At 38.3% G+C, this 10,667-nt stretch overlaps 1 protein-coding gene across 1 annotated transcript; it reads right to left on the bottom strand.

The window, feature by feature from the left end:
- Positions 1–2,507: 2,507 nt before the first annotated feature.
- LOC108451436 (uncharacterized) lies at positions 2,508–4,388 on the bottom strand. The gene is made up of 5 exons (XM_017749125.1): positions 4,224–4,388; positions 3,931–4,119; positions 3,625–3,669; positions 2,933–3,154; positions 2,508–2,675 (listed from the first exon to the last, which is right to left on the bottom strand). The coding sequence occupies exons 1-5, from the start codon at positions 4,386–4,388 to the stop codon at positions 2,508–2,510; spliced, it is 789 nt and encodes a 262-aa protein (XP_017604614.1).
- Between the last annotated feature and the right edge of the window lie 6,279 nt (positions 4,389–10,667).

Here is a 10,667-nt window from a genome sequence, read left to right as displayed (position 1 = left end):
TAAATCAACCCACCCATCCCTACACTTCAAATAGTATCGAATGTGGCACGAAACAGTAATTTGCAGTGTTGCTGCTAGTATATTAGGCTTAAGAGCCTTGAAGTACACTTCCTCCAAATATAATCAACCCAACCCAATGCAATGCAACATACAATGAGATTTCATGCCATCACAGGTCTATCAAATACACATACGATTCAGTATACATGCTTATATATATAACATGCTTAGTACATAATCCACATAATCGATTTCTTACAGATGGGGGTCTTAATGCTTATCGACCCTACGGCAGGTTCACAGTCGACTTGGGTGACCCGTGCAACTTTAGCAAACATGTCAGTAAAAATGGGCTCACACGACCATGTGGTCTGCCCGTGTGGGCCTACACGGCCCAAATTTGCCTTGGCCATATGGATCACATGACCTGGACCAAAATCCCATATACCTATGTGGACCCATATGCCTGTGTGGCCCACATGGCCCAAATCAGTCCAGCTGACGTGTCGCACACGGTCGTGTCATGCATGCACAGCCTGGCCTCGTCAAACATATGCCCGTGTTAGGACATATGGCCTACCACACGGGTTATCATACGCTCGTGTGACATCGATAGTGAGTTTTTGACTTTTACTAAAACCTCATTTTCTATGCACTCGAGTACACACCTATATCATTTTTGACGCAAAAACAACTCCAAGCAATCCCAAACCTATAATTGACCAAATAGTACTCAGTTAATCACTTAACCGACGAATTAAAACCAACCTCAGTGGGTTACTCAACTGTTGAGTGATTGAAACTTACCCCCAATGCTTCAAATCAATTTGCTTACAAAGTAGTACCAGAAGAGTCTCGATCCTAGCGAAATGATGCTGCCCAAACATCAGAATAACCCCTAGTCAGAAACATAACATTCTCAACTACAAACCACATAAAATCACTTACCGAAATTGTCTACAACACACCAAAATAAGGAACAAAAGTACGATTACAGTCAAGCTAGGGAAACATCAAAAGAAAATGGGAAGAGAAGGGTAGGTTTCGAAAAAAGATAGGGGAAATCCCAATGGAAAAATTGGCAGAGTTTTTGGAGAGAAACAAGGTTAAAAAATATGAGTACTTATCGAACGATCATAGTTAATCGTGGAACGACACGAGACCAAGTGGAAAGAAGTTGAGGAGAAAAATAATAGGGGAGCACAAGAATTTCGGCAGCAAGGAAAAATAATGGAAAAGGAAAACGGCAGCAAAAAGGGAGAAGACGAGAAGAGAAAACCAAAAAATTTTATTTTTAAGGAAATAATTTGATAAGAATCCTGATAACCCTAAAATCCCTCAATTCACTCCTAAATTCTCTCCATCAAACTTCCACTACTCAGTTTTCTAGTACAACTCAAACCCTCAGCCACCAAACCAAAAAAATAAAAAAGTCTCCCTTGCTTATGCAGGGATTCAAACATAGGACCATCGGCCAGCCAACACACTGCTTAACAACCAGACTAGCAAGCCCATTCTGATATAAGCTTATCAACAATTAAATAAAGGCCTATTGACCAAAGATTCGGTTTTATTCATAAAAATACCAAAATTTTCCCAAGTAATGGCTTAAAATTGGGACCTCCCACACACACCTAAAACACTTAACCACTGAAGTAGATACTCAATTGTGTCAAATATTCGCAAAAACAAAAATTTAAATTTTGGGGCGTTACAACTCTACCCCCTTGAAAGAAAATTTCATCCTCGAAATTTACCTGATCAGAATAGATGAGGATACTGCTGACGCATTACATCCTCAACCTCCTATGTGGCCTCGTCAATGTTATGATTATGCCACAGAACCTTAACTAGTGGAATGGACTTCCTCCTCAGAACCCTTACGTCGCGATCCAAAATTTAAACCAGCTCCTCCTCAAAGGTCAAATCCAGCTTAACCTCAATCTCCTCAATAGGAAAAATGTGAGTGGGATCAGAATGGTAGTGCTCAACATTAAGACATGGAACACGTCATGAATGTGATCCAACTCTGGAGGTAGCTCTAACTGATAAGCAACCAGTCCCACTCACTTTAAAATACGGTAAGGTCCAACAAACCTAGGGCTCAAGTTGCCCTTACGACCAAACCTCAGTACTTTCTTCCATGGCGAGACCTTGAAAAAAACAAGGTCTCCTACAGAATACTTGATCTCACGCCTCTTCAAATCTGCATAAGATTTTTGCTTGTCAAAAACCACTTTCAAACAATCCCGAATCAATCTAACCTTATCATCTATCTTAAAAACCAACTCAGGACCCAGAACACGTCGCTCACCCAACACAGTTCAACATAAAGGAGTGATACACTTATGACCATATAGTACCTCATAGGGTGCCATTTGGATGGTGGGCTGGTAACTATTATTATAGGCAAACTCCACTAACGGCAGATAATCCTCCCAACTGCCTCGAAAATCAATAACATAGCTCCTCAACATATCCTCTAGTATCTGAATAACCCTCTCAAACTAACCATCAATCTGAGGATGGAACGCAGTACTGAAGTACAACCTTGAACCTAGATCCTCATGCAACTTCCTCCAAAATTGAGATGTGAAACGAGCCCTATCAGAGATGATCGAAATCGGTACCCCATGCAGTCTCATTATCTCAGAAATATAAAGCTTCGCCAGCTTCTGCAAAGAATAATCAGTACGAACAGGTATAAAGTGAGTGGACTTGGTCAATCGATCCACAATGACTCATACTGAATCCTTCTTAGTGGGTGTTAGAGGCAACCCATTAAAGAAATCCATAGTTATACGCTCCCACTTCCATAAAGAAATATTAACCGGTTACAGCAAATCCGAAGTTAACTGATGCTTAGTCTTAACTTGCTGGTACGTCAGAACTGATGCTCAGTCTTAACCTACTGGTACATCAGACATCTCACCTCAAAATCAGTAACCTTCCATTTCAACCCTGGCCACCAATATAACCCACGAAGGTTTTGGTACATCGTATTTTCGCCAGGATGCATAGCATAAGTGCTACTATGCACCTCTCTTAGTATAGACTGCTTCAAATCAATATTATTTGACACACAGATTCTCCTACGAAAGTAGAGTACCCCATTACCATTCAGTCTAAAATCCATAATGCTACCACTCTTAATCTGTCAGAAACGAAGACCCAAAGACTCGTCCTCCAACTATTTACCCTTAATCTGTCCAATCCATGTCAGTTTAACCTGAAGCTCGGCTAACAGACTACCATCATCAAATAAACTAAGGCAAGCAAACATCGCCCTCAGATCAGTCATAGCCCTATGGCTCAAAACATCGGCCACCACATTGTCCTTGCCAAGATGGTACTTAATGGTGCAGTCGTAGTCCTTAAGCAGCTCGATGCATATATGCTGCCTAAGATTTAGCTCTTTCTGAATAAAGAGATACTTGAGGCTTTTGTGATCAATGTAGATGATACACTTCTCACCGTACAGATAATGCCTCTATATTTTCAGAGCAAATACCACGACAGTCAACTCCAAGTCATGCGTCGGATAATTCCCTCATGTGCCTTAAGCTGGCAAGACAGATATGCTACCACCTTACCATCCTACATCAACACACATCCCAAACTGACATGTGATGCATCACTATAAACCGTGAACTCCTTTCCAAGTTCAGGCTATATCAGAACAAGAGCCTGAGTCAGAATAGTCTTGAGCTTCTCAAAGCTCTCTTACTGCACATCAGTCTAGACAAACAGTATACCCTTACATAGTATCTTAGTTAAGGGTGCTGCAATCAATGAGAAACCTTTCACAAACCGTCGGTAATATCTTGCCAAACCTAGAAAATTGCGAATCTCAGACACATTCTTAGGTTGCTTCCAATCTAATACAGCCTCGATCTTTCGAGGATCCACTCGAATCCCCTCAGCAAAAACCACATGACCCAGAAATGTTACTTCACGTAACAAGAACTCGCACTTACTGAGCTTAGCATAGAGATGCTTTTCTTTGAAAACATGAAGAACCACTCTGAGGTGCTCATCCTGCTCATCCTTGGTCCTCGAGTAATCCAATATATCATCGATGAACACCACTACAAACTGATATAAGTAGGTCTGACGCACCTGGTTCATCAGATCCATGAAAGCTACTAGTGTATTATCAGTCCAAATGGCATTACTAGGAACTCGTAGTGACTATAATTAGTCTTAAATGCCATCTTATGTACGTCAGCTTCCTTAACCCTCAACTGATGATACCCATATCGTAAATCAATCTTGGAGAATACAGAAGCCCCTTGGAACTGGTCGAACAAATTATCAATCCTCGGAAGTGGATACTTGTTTTTAATGGTCAGCTTATTCAGTTGACAGTAGTCCATACACATTCGCATGGATCTATCATTCTTTTTTACAAACAGCACTGGTGTTCCCCACGGAGACACACTATGGCGGATGAACCCACGATCTAATAATTTCTAAATTTGAGCCTTAAGCTCCGTAAGCTCCTTTAGTGCCATTCGGTAGGGAGCGATGGACACTAGAGCTGTACTGAGAATGAGCTCTATCGCAAACTCCACTTCACGATCTAGAGGTAAACCTGGTTGCTCCTTAAGAAAGACATCCAGAAAATCCTTTACCGTTCTAATATCCTTAACTATAGAATTTCTAGAATCCAAGACTACTTTCATAGGCTAAGTACTCCTTACATCCCTTATGAACCAGTTTCTCAGCTACCAGTACAGAGATCACGTTAGATAAATAATTTCGATGTTCTCTTATCATGACCACCTCATTATCCTCCTTAGTTCTTAAGACAACCCTTTTGGTTGCACAATCCAAACTGACACTGTGCTTAACCAAATAATCCATTCCTAAAATTAAGTCAAACTCCCGAAACGGAAGCTCCATCAGATCAGCCAGAAAGGCTATCCCTTGAACCTCTAAAGGGACGTCTCTAAATAACTTGTTAACCCTTAAAGACTGCCCCAACTGACTCAATACAGTAACCTCACTCGTAGTGCTCTCAACTAATATCCCCAAGTTTTCAGACACAATACAGGCTATATAGGAGTGAGTGGGTCCTATATCTATCAATGCAATATAAGGTACATCATGAATAAGGAACGTACCCGTGATGACATTTGGAGCATCTCCATCCTCTCAGCGACGTGTAGCATATACTAGAGCCGGTTGCCTCATCTCCGTCTATCCAGCACCACTGCCCGGTGCTTTCTGCCTATGGCCCATGCCATTACCACCCCTAGCCTGACCACGGCCTCTCAGTGTTTGTTGTACTACCTTCTGTGGTTTTGCATTACCAGTACCCTAAGCTTGCATTTGATCAGCCCTCAGTGGACACCCTCTGATACGGTGATCCAATGATTCACACCTCAGATACGCCCTAGTCCTCCTCCAACCGTTGCCCTGGTGGCATCTACCACAAGCAACATACGGCTACTTTCCAGTAGCAGCAATAGGGGACCCAGCTCTAACTGGCCCATCAGCTCTGGACTTTTTCTTAGGCCTCTGTACAGAACTTGAGGCTCTGAATCCCTCTTGTTCCCACCTCTTTCATCATGGTTTTGGCGATCAGTGTCCTTAACCTCCTCGGTGATCTTCGCCTTCTCGACCAAGCAGAAAAATCTCACTCCCTCTATGGAGCTAATAGAACCCTCAAGTTATCCCTGAGGCCATCCTCAAAGCAGACACATCTCTCGTAGTCAGATGTGACTATACCTTGCGCATAGCAGCTCAGTCTCAGAAACTCGACCTCATACTCGGCTAATGTTCGATCTCCCTGTGTCATATTTAGAAACTCCCTCCTACGGGCATCCACATAACTAGCTCCCACATATTTCCCCTGGAAAGCGATCTTAAAGAACTCTCAGGTCAGACGTTCGAGCTGAGTGCCCTCCTTAACAGTAAGTCACCACTGATAAGCCTCATCCCTCAACAATGAGACTGCACCCTTAAATTTCTGCTCGGGGGTGCAATCTAGGTCATCCATGATCCTTTCCATAGCCTCAATCTAGTACTCGACCACATTAAGGGTGACTCTAGTGACAACCCTGAATAACTCAGCTTCATTGGACCAGAGTCGTTCCGTAACCGACCCTCGGCCCTCAGATCCAGTATTGGGCCCAACGACCCTTTTCAAAACCTGAGCATAGCCTGGGACAATGCGTCGTCCCCACCCATGTGATCTTGAGACCCAGTCTAAGTAGCGGGTGACATTGGCGTCTCACACGTATCCAAATTTGGCAGGCTACCCAATGATGAGGACTCAGCTCAAGCCCTCTATGGCCTCTACCTCGGTCTCTATTACCCCGTCTGCAGATACCTCATGTGCTCATATCTAATCAAATGTATCTATATTAAAATTTTTATGAATCAGTTACATTTCAATGTTTATTAACAAATATTTTATGTAAAATAGTACTAGAAGTTCAGAGTTTGTTTTCGTTTGTTGCAGCCTCTAGTAGTTTACTATAGTTTCAGTTTAACTACATTTTCAATATATACTAACTAGAGTATTTTCACAGTATACTACCTACAGTAGTTTCAGAATAGCATAGCATTTTAAATTAAAGCATATATTAGTTTCAGAATACTCATAAGATCGGCGCCGGAGACTCGGTGTACCACATACTCAGTAGAAACATTTCAAATCATTTGAAAACTAATTCTTCAAAGACCAAATTTAAAACCCATAATCCATAGCCGAGTTTTGTAACCTGACTCTAATACCACTAAATATAACACCCCAAACCCAGCCTAGACGTTATGGCTGAATCTAGCGATGTCACATGATAGGGTGCTTGAAAATCGTGCCGTCTCGATAAAACCATTATCTGTTTAAATACTTTTTTATCTCTTATTAGCTTCTAACTCATGTTACTCATTTAGTCAGTGGATTCAAAATGTTATTTGTTACGGAAGCTTTTAAAATAGTTTAAGTAATCGTGTATTTCTTGATAGAACATTAGTTTCTTTTGAAAATAAAGGTTTCCTATGACTAGCAATTCAAAATCCATAAAGTAAAGAAAAACAAAAACCCCAAAACCAAACAAAAGTCCAATTTACAACCCAAAAGTTTAACAAATAAAAATAAGATAGAAATAAAACCAAGAATCATATTTAAATCCATAACAGTCCAAAACCATGGTCACCGTCGAGTCCTCCGTCGTATCGATCCGTCTAGATCTGGGGATTACTTGTGCACATTTAAGCAAAAGGGTGAGTTTACGTAAACTCAGTGTGCAATCCTACAGAAAACAAACAATAGCAAATCACAGTGCACAGTTAAAATAGTCCTGGGCCTAAGCTCTTTTTAGTATCAGTAGTAGTTTGGGCCTTAGCCCATCTCAGTATCAGTATCAGTCATGCATTTTTCAGTAACAAAGTCTTACCCAACTAGCCTCTACATACCATCTCTGTCCAACCCTACACTCCATGTGGGACCCATCCTTCACTACAGGAAAGTAGGGCTTTAGCGGCGTTTTATCAAAAGACGCCGCAAAAATTGTACATTAGCGGCGTTTTAGCAAAAACGCTGCTAAAAATAGAGCAATAATGGCAGCATTTTTACCAAAAACGCCGCTAAAAATAGAGCAATAGTGGTGTTTTATCAAAAACGCCGCTAAAAAATAGAACATTAGCGGCGTTTTACAAACCAGAGCAATAGCAGCGTTTTTGGTAAAACGCCGCTAAAAAATAGAGTAATAGTGGCGTTTGTGGTCAAAACGCCGCTAAAATTCATATAACCCCTAAAACCCTAAACCCCTCAAAAAATCATAAACACTAATCTATGACCCTTAAACCCTAAAAAACCTTAAACACTAAACTATAACCCATAAAACCTTAAACCTCAAAAAACATCATATGGATGTTGATGTGTATATACATAGATATTAATGTAAAAGCTTATGTTCATAATAAATTATGGAAGCAATACTTAATATTGATTAAATTTATTTTAGGGTTTAGGGTTTAATATTTAAGGTTTAAGGTCTATGGTTTAGGGTTTTATGGTTTAAGGTTTAATGGTCATAGGTATATAGTATGTTAATCTCAAGTGAATCATATTCAATAATTAAATCCTAAACCATATAATTAATATATATTTAGGGGCATAAGTAGGGGGTTGAAAGGGTCTCTGCTCTTCTAAAAATGAAAAATTTTCCATTTCGATTTTTTGAAATTTTTAAAAATTTTAAAGGTAAAATTGCACTTCATCCCTTTGAATAATGGAAAATTTTTGATTTAATCATTTCAAAATTATAAAAATATATGCTAAACTTTAATCGTTTAAAGTATAGATGATAGGGGGTAAGGGTCAGAGGTTAAGGGGTAGAAGTCTAGGGTTTATGTTTTATGGCTTAGGGTTTAGGGGTTAAGAGTTAAAGGTTTATAGGTTATAGGGTTTAGGGTTTAAGATTTAGGTATGTAGGGGTTTTAGGGTTAAGGGGACATGGGTTAAGGGTTAAGGGTTAAGAGTTAGGGGTTTAGGGTTTAGGGTAATTAGTGTGAAAAATATATGTTAAAATTTAAAATACTATTATTTAAAATAATTTTAAAGCTTTTTTGGGTATATGACTGATTGTTTTTAATCTATATATTAAATAATTTCAAATTTTAAAGAATTAAAATTTTAAAAAAATTAAGATTTCAAATTTTATCTAATTCTTTTAAATATTAGTTAAATTTTAAAAATTATTTATTTAAATAAAAATTAAAATTCTATTATTTAAATTAATTTTAAAGTTTTTGGGTATATAAGTGATTTTTTTAATTTATATTGTTTTTAATTTATATATTAAATAGTATTAATTTTAAAAGGCATTAGCGGGGTTTATTTAGAAAACGCCACAAAAGGTTTGCAATAAGAAAAACGCCGCAAAATATCATTATGTTTTAAACAAAACGGCGCCATTTTATTGGATTTGTTAGTGGCGTTTTGTGTGAAACACCGCAATAGGTGCGTTTTTAGCGGCGCTAGGGTATAAACGCCGCTAAAGGTGATTTCATTTAAAACAAAACGGCGACGTTTTGTTGGTGCACGTTGAATGATATTTTGATTAAAAATGGGAAACCACATTTCAATCTCTATTCTCTAAGATTCAATATTCAAATTATATATTATCATGTAATGTTTTAATCAAAAGTTAATAATATTAACTATTTGGATTAATTAATAATATTATAAAATATATAGACTAAATGATATTAAAAGTTAAAGTATATGCAAAAAACTAAAATTTAAATATATTAGAGAGACCAAATTAAAATTTAACCATTTTATTAAATAATAATAATAATAATAAAATAATAAAAGAGAGAAAAAAGAAAGAAAAAATTATTGGGCTGCATACTTAATGGCGCTTTTTAAAAACGCCACAAAAGATATGAATTACCGTCGTTTTCATAAAAAAAACCACAAACATCTCTTAATAGATTGAAAACGGCGTCACTTTTTGGAGCCCCAAATTCCCTTTACTTTCCCCAGTTCAGATTACCCCCGAACGTCTGGTTCCCCAAACCTTGAATCTCCAAATCCCCTAAAATTTCCCCCAATTCGATATCCTCAAATCAGTTTCCCAAAATCCCCAAATCAAAATACCTTTGATTTTCGCCGAGGTCCCTTTGATTCTCTTTTTTTTTTCATTTTCATTTTCATTTATCATTGAAAGAAAATAAAAGAGGAAAAAAAAGTTCTGATAAACTTGAAGAAGAGATGGCAAAATCATTGAAGCCAGCGTCCTCTGATGAAGAACTGTACAATGCTCCGAGTTCATCGAAGAGGAGCGAATGAATGCTCATGTCAACGGCGAAGAAGACGATGAGGAGGAGATTGAAGCTGTTGCTCGTTCCGCTGATGCCTCCGACAAAGATGATGACGCCGCCCCTGAAGGAAATGCCGATGATGCTGATCATGTAATTTTATGATTCTGACACTCTTTTATCTTTCTCCTTTTACTTTGGTTTCGAATTTTTACGATTTTGGCTTTCAGACTTAGCTATTTGTTTCTAGGGTTTTCTGTTGATCATAAAAAATTATTTCTAAGCTTTTAGTCTTCATGTTTTAGTATATATTTTTCTTCTAGGGTTTTAGTAAGTTGCTTGAAAGCTTAATTTGCACTTTATTGTTTATTGTTTAGGATTAGTCTAATGGGGCTGATCCAGAAATTAGTAAGCGAGAGAAGGACAGTCTCAAATAAATGCAAAAACTAAAAAAGCAGAAGATTCAGGAAATACTAGATACTCAAAATGCTGCCAGTGACGCTGAGTATTCTAGGGAAAAGTTTTTATTTTATTCATCTTAAGTGTAATTTATGGTTTGCTAATGTTTGGTTGAATGACAGAATAATAAGGGAAAGGAGCGGTTGAAGTATCTTTTGCAGCAGATAGAGTTGTTTGCTCATTTTGCTCAAGGTGACCCAAATTCAATTCTTTTCATGTAAGGTGTAGGTGCATGTTGTCCCTGCTCACATGTTTAGGAAAGTCATTAGTATCACCAAATCCCATTACAAACTGGGGCTTACTGGTACTCTATTGTTTTTTGCTTTGATGCATCTTTAGCTCTCAGCTACCTCTTACATATGATTATTTAAAATAAAATATTAAATCCTTTTTTGTAGCCACACTTGTGAGAGAGGATGAAAGAATTACAG

This window comes from Gossypium arboreum, chromosome 5 (assembly GCF_025698485.1).
Source record: "Gossypium arboreum isolate Shixiya-1 chromosome 5, ASM2569848v2, whole genome shotgun sequence".
Taxonomy (NCBI): Eukaryota; Viridiplantae; Streptophyta; class Magnoliopsida; order Malvales; family Malvaceae; genus Gossypium; species Gossypium arboreum.
This window is presented reverse-complemented; position numbering and strand designations above follow the sequence as displayed.

What these genes read in the sequence shown, in the direction of transcription:
- LOC108451436 (XM_017749125.1), bottom strand. Translation starts at nt 4,388, where the DNA reads ATGCGAATGTGTATGGACTACTGTCAACTGAATAAGCTGACCATTAAA. An exon ending in TGAGGGTTAAGGAAGCTGAC is followed by an intron (nt 4,120 to 4,223) that starts GTACATAAGATG and finishes CTGATGAACCAG; the next exon opens with GTGCGTCAGACCTACTTATA. An exon ending in TAACATTTCTGGGTCATGTG is followed by an intron (nt 3,670 to 3,930) that starts GTTTTTGCTGAG and finishes GTTCTGATATAG; the next exon opens with CCTGAACTTGGAAAGGAGTT.